The following is a 20634-nucleotide window of genomic DNA, read 5'->3' on the forward strand; positions in this document are numbered from 1 at the left end:
CAAATCTGCTAGTGTAGACACAGCCTAAGGCTGTTAGAATTTATGTAATTTAATACCAGTGTCCAGGCATTATACGATAGCCCTTTATCACAGGTCACTGAGTGGGGCTACTCATCATAGATCAATCTTTACAAATAGTTTTGAGTAATGGATTACAAGTGGGAAACAATATACTTCTAATTAGTCTCTACATCTAAATAAGGTATGGTATGGTAGGAAGTCATAACACTGGGTCTTGTGGGAATCTAAAGACTGAGCAACATGCTTATTGCAATGTCTGACTCTAGGCATACAAAACAAGAAAGATGTGTGAGAAGCCACATTTTGTATTCGACATGACAATGCAATGCTTTAACAGCTCTATTGAAATGATTCCGACTTATCTACCAATTCAATTGCAAAGGCGTTAAACTTGCTTTAGTATTAGGTCACAGACCGTGAGTTACTTCAATTTAATTTTTTTTCATTTCACACTGGTGTCGAAGCTCATATTTAACATTTTGACATAGGAACGTCTCCATAAACTTACGCTGAAATCATTTTGTAATATTGTCCATTGTAATATTGTCTTGAGAAACTTTCAGCTAAATTGTTTTACCAGTGTGGTCATGTCATCATTATCTTTACAGGCTTGCATTGATAACGATTTGCCATTGTCCTGATACTGTAAAATTGTAGCCACAAGCATTCCAACATGACACAAAACCCTTGGTTTTTACCCAGATTTCTGGGGAGTGATGAACATCAGGGCAATTTGATAGGTCTGGACTGGATTGCCATTTCTAACTGGTTATTCTGTTCTGGGGAGCTGTTATTTTTGTCAGTGTACTTTTACAGTTACGTCAAGGGTACAAAGACCTAAAGTAGGCACTTCCCTCTTTTTGTTGTGTATCTAAATCATTGTCTTCCCAACATATTGGGATCACAGCATCTATAAACACACAATTATGGTTACGGTTGAAATGTTTTGTTTCAACATTGCAGTGTCATGCATGCAAAGCCTATCCACGTGTTATGGGAGCTATTTTTACAAAAAAGATTTTATGACGGTGACAAGTACCAAGCATATTCAACAAGATTTATAAAATTTTGATGTCAGTTGGTTCTAAACTTAAACGAAAACAAACCAGCAATGCCTACTTAAAGGATTCTTGTCTTTCAATTAATTCTTTTCTTTCTAGAACTTGGCAAAGAAAGGGAAGACACTGTACCCAGAAGATTTTTTTTTTAAAAAATATCTTCTTACTAAATACTCTGTAAAGATAAATGAATTCCTCTTTGTAAGCAAGCGAGCCTGGAAAAAATAAACCTTATGCTTACATTAGCCTGAAAGTGACAAGGAAAGCAAGCCAAGGCCTGTTCAGAGTTGCATGAGGAAAGCTGAAGTTATGTATACTCATATGTGCGTTTAAATAGGTACATAGCAAACATGTAAAACCCTACGATCAACATTAGAAAATACATGTGAGACAGCAAAACACTGTTTTGAGACCCATTCACTTGAGATCAGATTCTTCTATGTTCACTGGGGCTGCATCTGTACCCCCTGTCCCAAAGATACAAGGGATGAAGTGGGGCCAACTGCCACAGTTCCTTTGCCAATACTGTTTCCTACAGGAGTAGGTCTCCACATTAGCAGGGAAGGATGGTGAGCCAGGGGACCCGTGTGGGCAACACATTTTGAAGAATCAGTTACTGTAGGATAAGTAACTGTTCTTTTTTCTTCAAGTGATTGTCTACACAGATTCCACTGTTGGTGACTAACAAGTAGTTGTCTACTTGCTTGGCAGTGGGTATGTAGAGTCCAGCCTAAAGGCCAATGCAGGACTGATCTACTAAAATTGGCAACCAGTTTGGAGGCCTGTACTAGGGAATGCATAGTAAATGTGTGGATCAAGTTCCATTCTTCTGTTCTATACACCTCAGGTATGGGTATATTACCCAAACAGGCACCTAAGTCTGAGCCCTTGTGGAATGAGCTCTAATATGGCTGATGGCTCTTTCCTGGTTAACTTGTAGTAAGTTCTTATACAGTCTGAGAACCACTAGGATGACAGCCGAGGATATACGTTGCCCTGGGCCCATCAGCAAATGCAACACAAAGTTTATGGGTGTTCCTAAATTTCTTAATACTATCTGAATAAAAAGATAATGTTGTCACTACATCAGGCTTCACACAGGGTAGGGAGAGACTGAGGAAAGAATACCAGAAGATGAAAGAACTCATTTACGTGGAATTCCAAGACCACCGTGGGGAGAAACTTAGGGTAAGGTCTAAGAGTAACCATCTCTTTATGAAATGTATATGGAGGACCTGGCATAACAGTCTGACTCTCCCAGCTTTACTTCCTTACCCTGGCTACAACTGAGAGGGTAGGGAGGGAGTGCACAACCCATCAGCCTTGGGTTCCAAGGATATGGGGCTCTTGAACTGGGGGAAAGACATATATGAGCTGCTTCAGGAATTTTGTCACTGTAATGTGGGAAGATACAGTGTGGCCCTTAATAGAGAGATGATACTGCTGCCAGATGGATTCTTATTAATGGATGGAGTCCAGACTGCTTCAAGGTGACAGTCCAAAACTGACACTGGTGTTGTGAGGGCAGAAAACTGGTGCTGAGATGCCCAAATAGAAAACCTTCTCCATTTAGCTCTGCAAATAAGTCTAGTTGAAGGTTTCCTGCTCTGGAGCACAATGTTCTGAACTGCAGCAAAATAGCTTTGCTTTATAGGTAGGGTCCTACCAAATTCAGTGTCAATTTTCATAAATTTCACGGTCACAGCATTTAAAAAAATCTTGAATTACACAGTTTCAAATATTTAAATCTTAAATTTCACGGTGTTGTAACAAAACATGAGCGTGTATTTAAAAACGGTAAAATACAAAGCCCAAAGGGGGGTTGCAAGGCTAGCCTTACTTCTGCACAGCTGCTGGCCGGCTGCCCAGCTCTAAAGGCAGCGCTGCTGCCAGCAGCACAGACGTATGGGTGGCAATACCGTGACCCCCTTCTATAATAGTCTTGCAACTCCCTTTTTGGATCAGGACCCCCAGTTTGAGAAACACTGTGTACTTTTGTATACTTTTACACTATAATATAGGATAAAAGTACACAAAAGATCAAATTTCAGGGTCCATTACACATTTTTCACAGCCATGAATATGGTAGGGTCCTATTTATGGGATTCATTCAACCAGCATCCAGGCTGTCTAGTGCCAGGATGCTGGGTGTGGGTGCAGGATCTAACCATTGTTCTAGGAGACCTGAATAGAACAGGTAAGATGGTTGTGCTGACAGTCACCTAATCTGAATCTGAAGAACTGCTTGGCCTATGCTGAGGCTACTATGATTATGCATCTTGCGTTCTGCCTCAATTTCTTCACGGAACTTGATATCATGGGGTTTGGTGAAAGGCATATTATCCTCAGGGATTAAGAAATGAAGCCGCCATCTGACAGGGAACTTGGGACTTGTGCCTCCTCTGAAGCAGAAATTCTGACACTTCTTGTGGTTTGTTGCGAACAGATCTACTACCTGCAAAAACACGGTGCAGAACTGACTCCTTGACAGACCATTTTTAATTCTTGGAAAAGTCCCTGCTAAGCGGGTCTGCTAGAGTATTTGAAGACCCAGAAGGCGCAGAGCTATTGGCATTATCTGGTGCTGAATGCACCACTCCAACAGGCACACAGCATATTGACACGTTAGGGATGATCATGTTGCCCCTTGCCTGTTGATACAGTGCATTGCTGCAGAGTTGTCCACCAGCACTTTGAAGGTAGGATTTCACTGATCTGGAGTCTAACAATGCTTCTGTTAGTGCTATGGTGTCAGAGACTTTCTCCCTGTTTATACTGAGACCTACCAAGGTGAAAATTTTCAGGACTGTCTGAACTGAATCAATTACCTGTAGTGATCACCCTTGAATTAGACAGTCATCTAGGTAAGAGTATTGCTGGATTCCCTGTCTCCTTGGATGACTTGCCACAACAAAAAGGTATGTGATAAAAACTTGGCAAGGTAAAGAGGATGAACGGTAGAACTCTATTAGCGGTAGGATGTTCCTAGAAGGAATTTGTTACTTCCTGTGAGCTGGATATATGGTGATATGGAAACTAGGCACCTTGGTGGTCAAGAACTGTGGGAATCAGTCCATAGGATCTAATGAAGGAATTTATAAAAAAAGTCAGAAATAAGTCACCATTCTAAATTTGAAAATTGCAGATGAAGGTGTTGAGATGTTGAGGATGAGCCTTCACAAGCCTTGTTCTTCTTTGAGAGTAAGAGGTAGTGGGAATAAAAGCCATTGCTCCTTGTTAGCAGAGGAATCAGACTCCCAGAGGCCTTTATAGATTAACCAAAGTCCCACAATGCTTTGCATCTAAATCTTAGTGTTGTTGTTGACTGAAAGATTGTGCATCCTCTTGCTTTGACCTGTTGACACTTAGAAAATTGTGTCCAGATGTCCAGAAAACCAAGAAAGGGAATACTTATTGTTACAGATCCCTTCTGTGATGAATGTCTTTAGCTTATATATTATGTAAATTAACAGGCCATGAAGGGAATTCCATGGCTCAACAGAGCATGAGAATGGAATTCTGTCTCTTTCGTAGACATATATGGATAAATTTCTGAACACTAGTTGGAAATAGACCAGGCAGCAGGACTGCTTCCCCAGATCAGTATTGTATTTGCTTTTCTTTATCATGCTGATTAACCTTTGACTAATAAACTTTGATTAATAAATTGATTGGGCCTGGATTATCTGGCATCTCATCAATAATCTAAATTGAATTTTAACACATTGAACTCCAAGGGGATCCTCCTACATTGTTCCCAGTTGTAAGAGGCAGTTTACCTCTTGCTTCTTGTGGGGGTGGGGGGAAGGTAAGGGAGTTTCTTGTGAGAGGTTAAAAAAGAAAACAGATCCCATGCTGGTCCAAGCAGGCTCCTAACAATAGCATTGACTCTTCGGCCTATTTGAAGCCCCAAACTGTGGAGCAGCTGAGGAGAGCAGAAGGTTGCCTCCACTTTAATTTCTGCCTCTTCCTTCGAGGATGTGAGGATCCTAGTGATAATTGTGTCAAAGAACGCTGCCTGAAGCATGGCTTGTCTTGGCAGCTTTCTTTTTGGAGCAGAGACAGAACCCCAAGTTGCACAAAGCTGCCCTGAAATCTTTGAGCGCCTCATCAGTGCCACTGTTAAAGAGACTGTTGCCCTCAAATGAGGAGGTCTTGACGACTTGAGCCCTGACAATCTCCTCATAGCAGCTGCAGTGGCCTTTGTTCAGATGAGTGACAGACACATCCAGCACAGTCTGCAGAGATGTTCTGGCAGTTAGGCAGCCCTCAGTCGTAAGAGATTTCAGTTGGTGCTCATTGGATAATTTATCCACCACATTGGATAGTTTGTACCAATTCAAAAAATCATATTTTGAGGGTATCACAAGGCAGTCTGCTTCCCTCCTTTATAGGTTCGCAGATAAATACACCTTTTGACCAGAAAATCCTAGCTTTTTGGGGTCTGTCTCACGAGCTGTAGACTAGTTCTTTTATCCTCTCCTGTAAGCTTCTACCTGCAGAGAGCCAGATATAGGATATTTGGTACAAGTATTCAAACCCCTTAGCAGGAATCCAACATCTTCTCTGTGCTTTTTTGAGATAGCAGCATCCATCTTTGCTGTGGGCCAAACTGATTTGGTGGGTTCCAACAGATCGAATGGCATGGCCAATCTCTCTGGAGTTGCACATCAGAGATCATCAAAGCATTTATGCTCCTTCTCTTGTATAATGATGATTCTGCTCAGGAGATTGCTGTTTTTTTCCCACTCTCCTCTTGACTCTGCAGCAGCCATGGATGGAGTTGCCTATGGAGGCTAAATTTGCTTCTTCAGTGAGACGACCTTTCTCTAAACACAGTGGAAGACACTAGCTTTCTATAGTAGGGTTGAAAACCCCAGAAAGCAGGGGATAGTGGCACAGTGAAGGATGCTAAGTGGAGTGCTCTTCCTAGCTCCCCTTATTGTTTTCTGGATTCTCTCCCTGATTCCCATTGAGCTACTTGGGAGGAGATGAAGGATAGGTAGGGGATATTTCATTGCTATGTTCATGGAAGGAGGAGAAGGAACATATCTCCTCTAAGGAAGGGGCAGTCCTATCAGGAGTGCCTATGAACCAGCGGGTTACAATACAGAACACTTCACTGGCCAGGTGTGGAAACTCTACAGTAGGCAGGTTTGTAATAACCTCCCCAAATCTTTCTGGAACTCCAGAACTGAGCCAACCAACACATCACTTGGCAGCTTATACTGCTTCAGTGCCAAATAAGTTGATACTAATGCCTCAGGTCCCAAGGAGATAGTCTGTACTGACGTACTGGGTACAGTCACCACCAAGAATGTGGGAGTCAATGAGGACATGCTGGGTACCGAAGTCTGTGCTGAGGGGCCAGTACTGGAGGCAGTGCAGTCTTTAGCTTTAAACAGTATCACATGAGCTGCCATAGATGTCAGTACTGACCTATTGGCAAAGGTATTCTCTTACTTATGACTCTTGACTGAGCCTGGGGCCAAGTCATGACGACTCATGTGCCTCCTGCTGGGTCCTGAGAAAGGCAACCTGTACTTTGGCTTGTCACTTCTTGCCTCTACTGGATGTCATTGCTGATGTAGTGGGGGATGAATAAGGGCTAAGAAGTGGCCTGTGAGTTCAGAATGGAGTCATGGCTCACCAGGACACTGACCAATCCACAGATTGAGGCTTCTCCCAAGACTTCTCAGAGTCTGAGAAGATCTGCACTGACTTCTCCACAAGGAGATGTTTTATTCTCAACTCCTTCACTCTCTGGATACACCTGGAGAAGAAATGATACATGGAACAATGTTCCAAAATGTGTCCTTCCCCAAGGCATACCAGGCACCAAGAATGTCCACTGTTGACTGGCCCAGCAGAGTTAGATGGGGGACATGTCTGACAGACATGTTTAATACCCTAGTGATTTAGCCTCTGCTGTAGTCATAGCACCATTATATAGGGTGCAGGGGGACTGTCCTTCAAAATGAAACTTAAGTGACTGAAAGAGGATCAAATTCAGGGTTTTATATACAAGTCAACAAGCAACGGAAACTTAACTACACTAACACTATCCTAAATCTAAGGTGAACTGCAGAGTGAGCAATGATGCCAGGAGTTCCACCTCACAGCCACAGGCAGTAAAGAAGGGCCTGAGAGGTTGTTGGGCCTGCTCTGCCCTTTATGCCCTCAGACGAGTGAGTTGAGAGGGCATGGCATTAGGGCACCTAGGATGCAAGCATCCCCCAAGGTACACAGCTAGCCAAGAAAATCCGATGAAGTGCATAGGACACATGAGCACTAAGAGTGGAATCTGCATGGAAAATCACCCAAAGAACTCTAAGGTACTAAAAGGGTTTGGGGACTTTTTCACAGTGTGGACCACATCTCAAGTGTCTCATGGACACCACCTCTCCCATTTGCAATCACGCAACTTTCCTGTGTTGACTGCAATATTTGCTTATGTGGTAATATAACAGGAATGTAGTTCTGTATTTTTAACTGACTGTAATGGGCTTTTTTAACCAAGTTAGTTACACAGTTTTTTTGGCTCCCTTTCCAGTCTAATTGTTTCTCTCTCTCTCTCTCTCTCTGATCCCCTGCCCAACTGCTTAGTTTCGTTCTCTACTCTCCTGAGTGTGTTGCTCAACCACCTGTTCCTCTCTTTTCCATTGCTTATCTAGACATGACACCTTGTTTCCTTATTCCCTTCTGCTCTACTTCTCTATCCCAGTACTAGCTGCAGAGCCATTGGTAGCTCCTGACACTCTTGCTTGCAGTTTGTCCTGCTGGTGGCCCTGGTCACGGAGGACAGCTCATACTTCTTCCTCTGCCGATGTAGCTGCAGACCCCCCTCCCAATTGGCTCCCCACCTTTGTTCCCAGCTATTTTACAGGTGTCCAGGCTCCTCTTTGAAATGAATAAAAACACCTGTAGAAATAGTTGGAAATAGAGGGAGTCATCGCCCTATGACTTAACACAACCACAGACCATCAACATGCGTTTAATGGACCAGTTAGAATCATTTAGTAGATTCACTCTAAAATTGTGCTTAGAAACTATCTTGCAAATACTTAAATGAAATCTTTCATAACATTATCAAATATAAAGATTATATATTGACTCAAAGTTTTCCAGTTCTCTTATCTACATTATACAAGCGGATTTCCTTTCTAATGTGTATAGAAAAAGGTGCAGAGGCAAATTAAATACCAGCCCAAATAGAATAGTAAAGCATACTTTCCACTTCCAAACCCACCTTGAGTGCCTGACAGTTCTATAGGCAGTGGGAAGTGAATGCTTTGCTTTTGAATGTGATCTAGACCTGGACTTAGACGACGAATGATATTTGGAAGGTGACCGAGATCTTGTCCGAGATCTTTTCTTGTGTTTCTTTTTTTTCTTTTCCTTTTCTTCATCTTTGGGAGGATCTTTGTTTTGGCTTGAAGGCCTTTCTGATGATTTCACCTCTACGGTGGGTAAAGTTCTGACTCCAGTCAATAAAGGATATGGCATGTTACCGACAGCCTGAAATAAGAAATAAATCAATTATTAACATGACTTTCAGTTTTCAGCAAAGATTATGAAGATTTTCAATGTGAGGAAATCTATCAGATCTCACACATATGCATGTTAGAAACAGACTGGCCTAGAGTACACTGAGCAAAGAGCTAGGAGCCAGATATTCAGGTCTAATCCTGGGACTGCCACTTACTTGCAGTGTAGCCTTGATAAAGTCACTTAGCATCTCCGTGTAATGGTTTTGCTATATGTACTTTACTGACCTTTGAGGGAAGGAATACTGGAGGAGTCTATCAGCAATCATATTAAAAATTAACACTCATTTACTTTACTAAATATTTCTTTTGAGTTATGAAAATATAAACTGAGGCATCTAGCAAAAGCCCTGGGCGCCCCAACATAAATTAGATCAAAATTAGCTGCTAACTCCACAAGAGCTACCAAAACATAACCCCGTCAACACTTTACATTTTCAAATGCTGCAGAAACATTATATAAAACGGTCTGGAGAGGTAAGGCTGAAATCTTTCAAAATGTATGCATGCTTCGGCCAGAGCTTAACATAGGCCGACATTGCCCCCCATACTCTCACGCAAACAGGTTTGTGTGTGCCAAATCTGGGCACAATTTTGAAGATTACAACCTCGGTTTTAAAAGATTAACGATGGTTCTGAAGAATCTGGTAGTATCAGATAGACAGGTTGTCCTCAGTTTATGCCCTCAATTTAAAGGGATAAACTGGACACATATACTCTAAAAAAGGAATCCCTGTATACAGTCAACATTCAGTTTTTATGCAACAAGGCAACCTTTCATCCAACACTGTATTAGTTTGATTGCAATGTTCACAAAAGTAGCAAAACGAAGAAAAAATACCATTACAAATCACTTCTCTAGTTTGTAAAGTAAACATTTTGTATAAAAAGGGTTCTAAACCCATAAAACTACCTTTACCCTAAGGATCAAAAGGGTCATTGCTGAATTCATGCTAAATTAATAATTTAGTCTGCAGTTAATTAAACACTGCACACCCCAAGAAAATTTCAATTGATCATTTTTTGCCTCAGAACTCTGCTGAAATGGCTTGTTGACAACAAATCAAGTCAGACACTGTAGGTTTGCTCCTTATTTCAAATTCTGTCAATCCTCAAACTGCTGTTTCAAGGCACCTGGAGAAATCAGATTAATCCCACCGTAATTTCCACTCTGCTTGGTCTGACAATTCCACCATTTGATACTGTGATACCTGCTGTGACTTGAACAGCAACTAATATGTTAAAACTTAGAATAAGCAAATCAGAAATTGGTAATCTTTTTTGCTCTCCTCCTTTCTCTACTGTGATTATGTCAAGTCAACACTTCAAGACATTTGGATAATTGGAAGCTCTGTTTCAGGTCAAATATTATGCCAAAGTCATGTTTCCTCTCTGAGCTTTAATTGACAATAGCTATTTTACAACGATATTTACAAAAAACATGGCAATAAAGCTGTACTGTGGTAGTATGCTTCAAAGACCATAAAGACGACAGCATCAACACTTGAACTAAAATGAGACTGCTCCTCTTATTTCAAGATGATTAGTTTACTAGAAACCCGTTTCAAATAAAGCTACCCTTACAATTTATGTGCTACTTCAGATAGCTTTATCATCTCTAATCTTTAAGGTTTCCAAGCAGACTACTATGGCCTATTTTTGTTCTCTGGACATGTTTCATACATCAGCAAGTGCAGTATCCCAATTTTCTTTCTGAACATAACCCATTATGTAAGAGACTCTCCTAGAGTCTCTCCCTTCTACCATGTCACCTTTCTTCATTTCAGCTTCCCAAGGCTTATGTCTAAGCTCTCCAAAGCACCAAATCAATAAGCAATTGTGCTCTATAAACTGTAGGAGTGCATGAGAATTGCTGTGTGTATTAAACAAAACCAACTGACTCTGCCAAGGTTTTAATCCCAGACTAAAACAACCCCAAAAAACCAGCGCAGCAAATAAGGATTAAAAACTTAAGATACAAAATGCCTTTCCAAAAGGAGGGATGAGAAATACTTTGGGAAACTAACAGAAGCTGAAAAAAGTGAAGAAAACCTGAGAAAAAGAACAGCAGAAAATAGCTTAATATCCCCTTAATAATGGGTACAATACAACTGTACAACTCCGAATTACTAAAAAAAGTTCACGTAAACTAAAAATATAAACACAGCTTAGTTAATCGTTTAAACACTTAAACTATCTGCTTCATTTTGATGCTATCAGGCACATAACATGGTTATGCAATCTTTTACTAGCTTTATGCAAGAGTCATTTCTGTGTTTATGAGAAAGCTCTCCCGGTCTGAGAATAATGGGCGGCGCCTCGCTCTCCTTGATGGTACATTATAATTTCCAATATTGTAATATACTTCACAAAGGCATTTTCAGAATGTTGTATCATAATTTTAAATAGGAGCTGAGTGAGAAAGCAGATGCCAAAAGGACGAAGCAACCAAGATTGTAACTGTAATTAAACAGGATGTGAATGCAGGTATTAGTATTAAATACTATGTCATTATTCCAAATGGCCCTATCACTAGTATGGCTTAAATTAATTTACCTTGCTACAGTACTCATGGCAGAGCCTTCTGACTCTTTTCCCTGGTTGATGACACTTCCCCTCTTGGCATTTCTGAAATAAAGAATTCCAAGTTTTTGGCTGACAATCCAGGAGGGCAATTGTTCCCCTCATGTGACAAGGAACACCACTTACTTATGATCACCATGGCTGCCTCAGGTCTGGGTGACATGTTCTGGTGGTTTGCATGAGGTAGATATTCACAGACTAAGCAATCAATTAACACCAACGACTCATTTCACAGAATGGAAATAGAGTAGCTGTCCGATGGCTTATCAAAGCAGTGACATGTGGGCAAAAAAGCCGTGAACCAAACACTACCCAGAGCAAGAGAATCCTGAGATGCAGTTTAAATTTAGCTATTGAAAAAGGCAATGTATCTTGGGAACAAAATGTACATATAAACTTAAACATTAAAAACCAGACAAGCCAATCACGTTAAGTAGCTCCTCATGTTAAAAAAAAAGAAAAAGAAAAAGAAAAAAGAAGCAAATGACACGCATCAGGTAAACCCTTAAAAGTAATTTTCAGGTGAGTGAATTAGTTTTCAAACAACATTAATGTAGCACCCCCTTTGCTGAGATTCTACAGATTGAAGTTTGACAGTCCGTGTGAGTTTTATACATTTGCGATAGTGGGGAAATCTTGTTGGAAGTTAAAAGCATTCACAACTCAAAACACTGTTTGAAGAATAGTTGGGAGAAACAGCTCTAATGTAATTTGCCACCAGAACTTAAACTTGTCTTTTATTGTATCAAGAGGAGTATGACTATGCTATTTAATGCAGTTCCCTTGTAGACAAGAACTGCTGAATTTTTAAGGCTAATTTCTTTAGTCATTTTTCAGAACAGAGAGAATGTCTTTCATATATATGAGCTTATGCACACTATGGACCTGAATATCCAGAACAGTTATCACTGTTTATATATCAGTTACACTAGCATAATACTGGTGTAGAAGAAAGGAAATTCAGGCCCTATATTATATAGTTAAAGCTTTTCATTTAATACTTGCGCACTCAGTAGAAAGCTTGCTGGTGTGTGATGGCTGGTCAGAAACATTTATGACAAATTATGTTTTTAAAATGTATTATTTAAGCAACCCTGAAAAGTTAGAGAATTTTAAAGAATCACCTTTCCAACCACCTCAGCTAAAGTTATACACAGAAATCCCAAATCTAATATATATATGAACCAAAAAACAAGAGTAAGCTCTGCATAATACCATAATAAAACACCATTCAACAATGTAACGAACAGCCTGTTATTCTTAAATAGAGATAACTTTGAAATTAAATTTACATTTGCAGAAAATGTTTAACATAAAACAAGTTGAAACTGTGATACCCACACTTAACACCTAGCACAGCCCTAGTAATCTATTAGAGCTTGAGGGGTGTATCTAATTTACATATCAATTCTCATTCACCACAAATTAATGCACACAACCATGATATATACTCCATTTGTCTTTCGCCTTAATAGATTAATTCAAGCAACCAATTTTTGTTGATCAGCAATAAACCCACAATTTATCAACTCTCTACAACAGCAAAATAAGAACAAAAAGGGTTAACACTTGCTACATTTCAAGGCAACACAGTTCATAATTTGGATATTTAAAAAACAAAATATTTCCAGAGAAAATAGGACCAATTAGCTGGCCTCTCACTACTCTGTAGATGATATTCTACACAGCAGATGAGTAGGATTATACAACTAGGCAACTTGACATGCCTTTGCCTTAAATTATACACAAATTTTAAAATATATAAACAAGCACCACAGCTGGAACAGAAAAATCAAACAATACACTTATTAACTACAGTATCAAAACATCCAACTCATGAAGAAATGCTGTCATAAGCATCAAACATTTTCCATTAGTGCAACTCAGACATCTCTTTGGATCACTTAATTTTTTCATGCAGCTACCACAATTCAGAGGTGTAAACATAACACTGCTCTAAAAATCTATGTAACAAGATTTTAGCTGTCAGAGGCAGGTGGGAAAATGAATGTATTACTTATTGCACACCTTAGGTCCGCACAGTACATCATATGCAGGATTAATGGTCTGAAGTCAACCTTTCATTGGAAGTGTAAATGAAACTGCTAAATTCAAAATAATCCAGAGAGTAGACCAAACTGCTGTACAGAGATTCAAATGTGGCTGTGGGCTGAGGTTATTAAAATGGAGATATGAAAAGTGACTAACATTATATTGGCACATTCCCTGGTTACAATATCCTGGTCCAAAGCCATTAACAGTAAAAAGTTTGGAATTATAAATTATATATCTTGTACATAAAGATGCATCAACTGAGTTTAACCGTCCTGTTTATTTCATTAAAGAGCAAAGATCTATAGTGGTAGTTGTAGTAAATTTCCCCTCCAGTAAATATTTGTAGAGACCACTTTAAAGTATTCCTAAATTCAATAATTATATGATATGATGATCACTATGCAGCTGACAACTTTCACTGGTTTCATTAGAGCCTTAAAACAGGTTTCACTGCACAGTACACTATGCACTGTCTAAATTTAGATCTTCATAGAGTGGAGATGAGTATCGTCATGTTCAACAGAGCTATCTTGTAGCAAGTATATTTTATGGGGTTTTTTAAAGAGAACCTTTTGTCGTCAATAAATTCCATAATATGGCATTATCTGAAGTTTCATCTCCATCCAATAAACAAAAGTAAAACAGCTGAAGAAAACTATCATGATGGGTTTTGGGGGGGAAGCTTTATCAAGGCAAAGTTTTGTGTATTTTGTATATGTAATTGTATGTGTTTGTATTTTGACATCCTCTAGCAAAATGAGTGAGGTTTCACTGAAGTGCTGTTTTAACTATATGTAAAGACAAAAAATATTACTGATGAATGAGTGCTTCTGTTTTTTAAAGTATCATTTACCTAATTTCATGTTTCCTCACCATTGAATTATTGTATAAATACAAGCCAGTAGCCAAACATGTGAAAAAAAAAAAACTGAAATCCATGAAAACAAAATCTGAAAGACATTCTAGCACAAAAAATCCAAAAAACACAGCAGCTTGAGAAAGAGCACAAACTTGACTTCAGTACTGACCATTCAGCAAAACTGTCAAGCAATTTTTTTTGCCATAAGGCCCCAAATTACAGCCATTTCTTACAGTGAGAACAAACAGGTGGGATCTTCTCAGAAGGACAGACTATGAGACAAATTAACTTTGAAATGAAGGGACAAAATACTGGTCATAAGTATATGACTAGAACTGGAATAACATATTGGAAACCACAAAGGGCAGAAGGTGTCAAAAATAGGAATCGGAGACAACGCAGTTAAGTTACAGGATTTATGAAAGGAACAGAAAGATTGACCCTCATTTTGAACAGTAGCTTCTGATGTTTTACAGCTAAATTCCAAGAAGGGCTAGGCTAAAACCAATGAATCCACATGGGAGCCTCATCTAGCAGACCACTAGGTCCTCAGAAAAGAGCTGCTATCACAGCCCAGAATGGGCAGCGGCACATGGACCGGGCACTGCTACCACACTGACAGCTCAGGTTCTCCCTCCACAGTGCCTCCCCTGCACCTCTGCTCCCTAATGGCGGCTCATTTCAGCATGGTCATCCCTTGGATGCTACTGCCAGTGGCAAGGACCAGACTCTCCACAGTTGGCTCTGTGTGCCTCTGCTCCCCACCAATAAGGAGAACCACCTGGCTTGAAATAGCATCTCACCTCATGTGCCAGGTCAGAATGTCACTCACTCAAATTTGGGGCGGCCTCCCCTCCGTCATGTGGTTACCACAACAAAACTGCTGTGTGTGACTTTCTTACAGCCCTACAGTTGATGGAATCACAGAGGAGACACATGTCATTGCAGAAGGAACAGAGAAAGGTTTTGGAACTGAAGAGAAGGCTACCAAAAAACGTTTAACATCTGGGTACATTGTGAAGCTTTTGCACTATTATTAGGGCCAAAAGACCACAACTCAAAATGTTAATTAGTAGATTTTATTTACATTTTTTCCCCACAGAAACCTGTCACTAAGTAAGTAAATATATTTTATGCTTTTCATTTTTTTTTTTAAAGAATGGCTGAGGATTAAATCCCTGATACTGCTTGTATGGAAAAACTTTAATGGACTTCCACAGTGTGGAATCAGTGCTTAAAGAAGAATGTTTTGAAAAATGCTTTACTTACAAGGTGAAACAGAAGACCCTGAAAAGACTCACATTTTACCTGAGGCGATGGATATTATATGATCAATTATGACATTAAAGCCCATTCCACAATCAAAGCAGGTGACAACATCTAATTTATGTTTTTTATATTATCCATTTAATAAAAAACTGAAATGAATAGCAGCACACAAAAATCCAAGCAACCCCCAACTGTACATTACTTACTTGTCATACTCCTGACTATATTAGTAAATATGAAAAATGTGTGCAAGACATTGATTTAGATCTCCCTCTTAGGCTTGACAAATTTTGACTAGCTTTCTACTTTTAGACTGCATTATGAATTTTCATTTCAATTGTTAACATGTTACCCTCCATAGAGTTAAAAATATTGTCATACACAGCACAAAAACAACAAATATCTAAAAGAAAAGAACAAAGAACAGATCTTCAAGCCTAAGACAATGAAAGGCCAAAAGAGATATTGCTTCATGCTACAGAACCCTCTATTCCCACTGGCTACCAGTGTCACTCAGAGCTCTCGGTAACTTTTGGTACTGGGTCTCTACTCACAAAGTCCTAAATTGTTTCTGGTGTTAATTGCCTCAAGAGATGTGCATGTATATTGTAGTAATAAGTCAAGATAAAACTTTTTTAAAAAATTACACTGCTTTGCATTCCACCTGTAAGGTTCAGTTTTCTGTTTCTCTTATTTTTACAGCTGTTAGAGGCTACAAGAGAACTATACAAACAGGAGTAAAAATGCAACTACAGCAGAAACCAATTTGACTATTTTCAAGGTACAGTTTAATGCAAAAAGGCTTAAAAACGTCAGTTAGATTCGATAGCGTCAAACATCCTACACATGTGGTACCAGAGGAATCAATTTTGAAGGTATAAAATAAAATGCAGCACTAGCATTACTTCAAAAACCATTTGATAGAGGTAAAACAGGTTTGCTCATTCTTTGAATCTATCTACATAGTTAGCCAGCATGATCAGGGACACAACTCCATCGTCTGGGAGTGCCTAAACTTCTGACTGCCAGAAGCTGGGAGTGGACAACAGGGATGGATCACTTGATAAATTGTCTGTTTATTCCCTCTGAAGCATCTGCACTAGCCACTGTTGGAAGACAGGACACTGGGCTAGACAAACCATAGGTCTGACCCAGCATGGCCATCCTTATGTACTTCTCCAGCTTTTCCCTTAAGGCTTTAGCTTTCACTTTCAATCACAGTCTACATCTAGACACTAGAGGGTTGTTGCCTATGTCAGGAACTAAAGCAAAGCAGTGTTGTTGTAGCCGGGTCGGTCCCAGGATATTAGAGCGACAAGGTGAGTGAGGTAATATGATATTCTGTTTTATTACCTATCCCTTCCCTAATGGATCCTAACACTATGTTAGCTTTCTTGATGGCTGCTGCACATTGAACAGATGTTTTCAGAGAACTATCCACAATGACTCTACGATCTCTTTCTTGAGAGGTAACAGCTAATTTAGACCTCAACATTTTGTATGAATAGCTGGGATTATTTTTGCAAATGTGCATTACTTTGTATTTTTCAACACTGAATTTCATCTGCCATTTTGTTGCCCAGTCACCCAGTTTTGTAACTCTTTGCGGACTCTTTCACAACATGTCATGTTCATCTATGTGTCTGATAATTCTGCTCTTTACTACAGTTTCAACCAGTTTGCCAGGTAGTGAAGTTAAGCTTACTGGCCTGTAATTGCCAGGATCGCCTCTGGAGTCTTTTTTGAAAAATCAGCATTACCTTAGCTATCCACCAGTCATCTGGTAGAGAGGCTGATTTAAGCAATACGTTTCATACCACAGTTTTTAGTTCTGCAATTTCATATCTGAGTTCCTTCAGAACTCTAAGGTGAATACCATATGGTCCTGGTCACTTATTACTGTTGATTTGTTCCAAAACCTCCTCTATTGACACCTCAATCTGGAACAGTTCCTCAGCTTTGGCACCAAAAAAGAATGGCGCAGGTGTGGGAATCTCCCTTACATCCCCTGCAATGAAGACCGATGCAAAATATTCATTTAGCTTCTCTACAATGGAATGGTCTTCCCTGAGTACTCCTTTAGCTCCTCGATTATCCAGTGGCATCACTGATGGTTTGGCAGGCTTCCTATTTCTGATGTACTTAAAAAAAATGTTGCTGTTACTTCGTGTCTCTTTTGCTAATTGCTCTTCAAGTTATTTTTTAGCCTGTCTAAATATACTCCTACACTTGACTTGCCAAAAATTATGCTCCCTTCTATTTTCCTCAGTTGGATTTGACTTCCAATTTTTAAAATACGTGTTTTTTGTCTCTAACTGCCTCTTTTACTCTGTTTAGCCATCATGGCATTTTTTTGGTCCTGTTACTCTTTTTTATTTGGACTATACATGTAGTTTAAGCCTCTATTATTGCGTAAAAATGAAAATCAATTAAAAATTAAATTAAAGATACTCCTAGAGTAAAAAGAAAGCTACAGTTAGCCTGGTAAAATTTTAGCTGTCATTTATGTTATAAGATGTGACATACATTGTGATCAGTATTTCATGATTTAATTACGAACCAAAGATTGATGACTATTGTTGTCTATGATAATTATACCATTCAGTGACAGAGCAAATACATTTTCACTCAAAAGACAGTTATATGGCTGTAATAAAAATGCAAGATTCTGTAAAATGAGATAGAGTCCTGTTATTTAATTAGTCCATTTCCTTAAAAAAAAAAAAAAAAAAAAAAAAAAAAAAAAAAAAAATCAATCGGCTAGTCTCCTGATAATTAAAAACAAATATACTTTTAGAACGTGTTAACATTTAACGTCTTTTGATCTATGATGCTTCTTTAAAAGCTTGGCTACTTAAAATGCAAATCTTATAAAAAGGATTTATATAATTCTTAAAGCTACAGACTTTAAGAAGCCAGTAAGATACTGTTATGCTCACCTGTTATCAGTAGACTAACGTGTAATAGTTTTATACTAGTGATAAATTAGTTGGCCGTTCTACTGTCTGCTGAAAAAAAACTGGTTAATGATTCAGTAATCTTTAATCCAGATATGGTAAATTCCAGTAACCTGCTCACACTGACAAGACAATTGCACTTAATTTCTTTGGTGACAATGATCCAGAGAGGCATTTAGGGCAGCGAGGGGACACTACTGCTAGTTCTATTATTCCCCAGAACCAGATCTTACATTATCAACATTCAAGCAACTTTCAGCCTTTACCTGTATGAGAACAACACTGTACTGACTCATTCAAACAAAGATTTTGAAAACTCCCCAACTGATTCTTGCCTTGTATTAGATCTAGTGAGGTTGACAACCATATCAGCAGACAAGTATTTTAGTGGTACGAGAGAGAGGCGGGAAAGCAGCCTCTCACAGGCCACATGTCTAAGGCTATGTCTACATTTAAAACACTACTATGGAATATCTACAGCTACTATGCTGTAGCACTTCAGTGTAGACACTACAGCAATGGGAGGGATTCTCCAATTGCTGTATGTAATCCACCTCCATGAGAGGCAACAGCAAGGCTGACCAAAGAATTCTTCTGTTGACCAAGTGTCTATCCCAGGGGTTAGGTCGGCTTAACTATGTCTCTTTTTCACACCCATGAGATGTAGCTATGCTGATTAACTTTTCAGTGTAGACCAACCATAATTTTCTTGCTGGCATTCTAGACAGGCAGTAAGAGGTAATCATCCCCACCGATCAAAGACTGAGCATTATAAGAAATGTGCAACCTGATACTCCAAACCAACTTGTTACAGATACGTAGCTGCTTTAAAGTTCCTCCAGTACAAAAATACAGGTTCCTTACACTATATAAAGACTCAGTGGAAAAGAGGAAAAGCAAAAATAAAACACAAGAGACCATGTGATCCCATTAGTTGTGCTCGTGCAACTTCCACTGAAGTCAACCGATACGCAACTGACAGCATGATTAGACCCCTGGGTTCTCTCACTGTCAGCCTTTCACTATAACTCAGTGTCCAATTGCCCGTGGCTTCTTGTGCACACACCTTGTTTGGGTCTTGTATTAGCATTTCCAGCAGCGTAGTTTTACACTAAATTTAAGTCAATTTTCAGTTCTCTAAATAAACCACATATATGCAAACCACAGGTGAACTGTACTGAAACCTCAAAATGCCTCTTCTAAAACCCAAATATAGATTAATAAGCAATAAAGTGAAAATGAAAAATACTATAATATTGTACTTCAATCTTGAGTGGGTCGGATACTGATCCATGGATTTTCAATGCAGTGTTAGATTTAAATCACACCATGCTTTTTTTTTTTTCATTTGATTGTATAGAACATACAAACTGACAAATCTGAGAAATATTATTACCAATATCTACCAATTGTGATCGATAAATTTCTGTTGATCTAAAAAATATACAAGACATCTGAAAAGACTAACAGACGTCTAAACTGAGGTGTCTGTTATCCAGGAAGAGCTTGTAACTTCTAAGTCAGCTTAATTAAAAAATAACGCAGTCAAAGAATTTCTGTGCATAGGTTCTCTTGATTAACTACTACGGTACATGGAATTTACTCTTAATTTACCTCCATATTAAAGGAATTCTCCTCAATTTTCTCAACTTCTGCTTCTGCCAGAGGATTCTTCAGGGTCTGCAAGAACAATGCAGCTTTCCGTTTGCGTTCCGCTTGAAGCTGCTTTTCTTTTGATTCCTTGGAGGCCTGTGCTAGCTTCTCTCTTGCTGCAGCTGCCAGTCTGTCCTCTAGTTTTTGCTTTGCTGATGGGGGGAACATACAAAGATGCAAGGAATTTACAAAAAATTACTGTGTCTAACTCAAGTATCTTCACATTTCTTTTGGGAACGATGTATTGGTACACAATATGAAGCCACATTAGTCTGTGAAACTGTTAGCCTATAGGAATAATGGCTGTTTTTCTTCAAACATTATTTATTGTGGATTATTAGGGTCTTCTCAACAAGGACAGAGGTCGACCTAAAACCACCAAACCTGCATAGGGATACTAATCCTTTTCCTGCCCCTCACCCCATTAACATACATATTCAGTGACAGCACAAGGCTTTGTGTTGCTGCTACCATTTTCAATGTAGACTGCTTTTTATACTAAATGGTTAAACTCAGATAAAAACCCTTCCCACACTTCCAAATGCAAGATTTGCAGAGTTGTCCTAGGGAGTGAAAGCCTACCATTTCCTTCCTTCCCCAAAGCGACTCAAGCTGGAGACAGAATGGGAACT

At 39.2% G+C, this 20634-nt stretch overlaps 1 protein-coding gene across 9 annotated transcripts in view; it reads right to left on the bottom strand.

The window, feature by feature from the left end:
• Nucleotides 1–20634, bottom strand: part of SFSWAP (splicing factor SWAP) — a 253473-nt gene that overhangs the window by 172753 nt on the left and 60086 nt on the right. For 7 of the 9 annotated variants that reach the window (XM_074972596.1, XM_074972598.1, XM_074972593.1 and 4 more), the window contains exons 13-15: nucleotides 19964–20154; nucleotides 11183–11254; nucleotides 8329–8597 (exon numbers count right to left, since the gene is read on the bottom strand). In XM_074972596.1, coding sequence (XP_074828697.1) covers nucleotides 8329–8597; nucleotides 11183–11254; nucleotides 19964–20154 — 532 coding nt within the window. The remainder of the gene's footprint in view (nucleotides 1–8328; nucleotides 8598–11182; nucleotides 11255–19963; nucleotides 20155–20634) is intronic. The other 2 variants (XM_074972594.1, XM_074972592.1) reach the window with 1 other exon arrangement.

This window comes from Natator depressus, chromosome 15 (assembly GCF_965152275.1).
Source record: "Natator depressus isolate rNatDep1 chromosome 15, rNatDep2.hap1, whole genome shotgun sequence".
In the NCBI taxonomy this organism is placed as follows: domain Eukaryota; kingdom Metazoa; phylum Chordata; order Testudines; family Cheloniidae; genus Natator; species Natator depressus.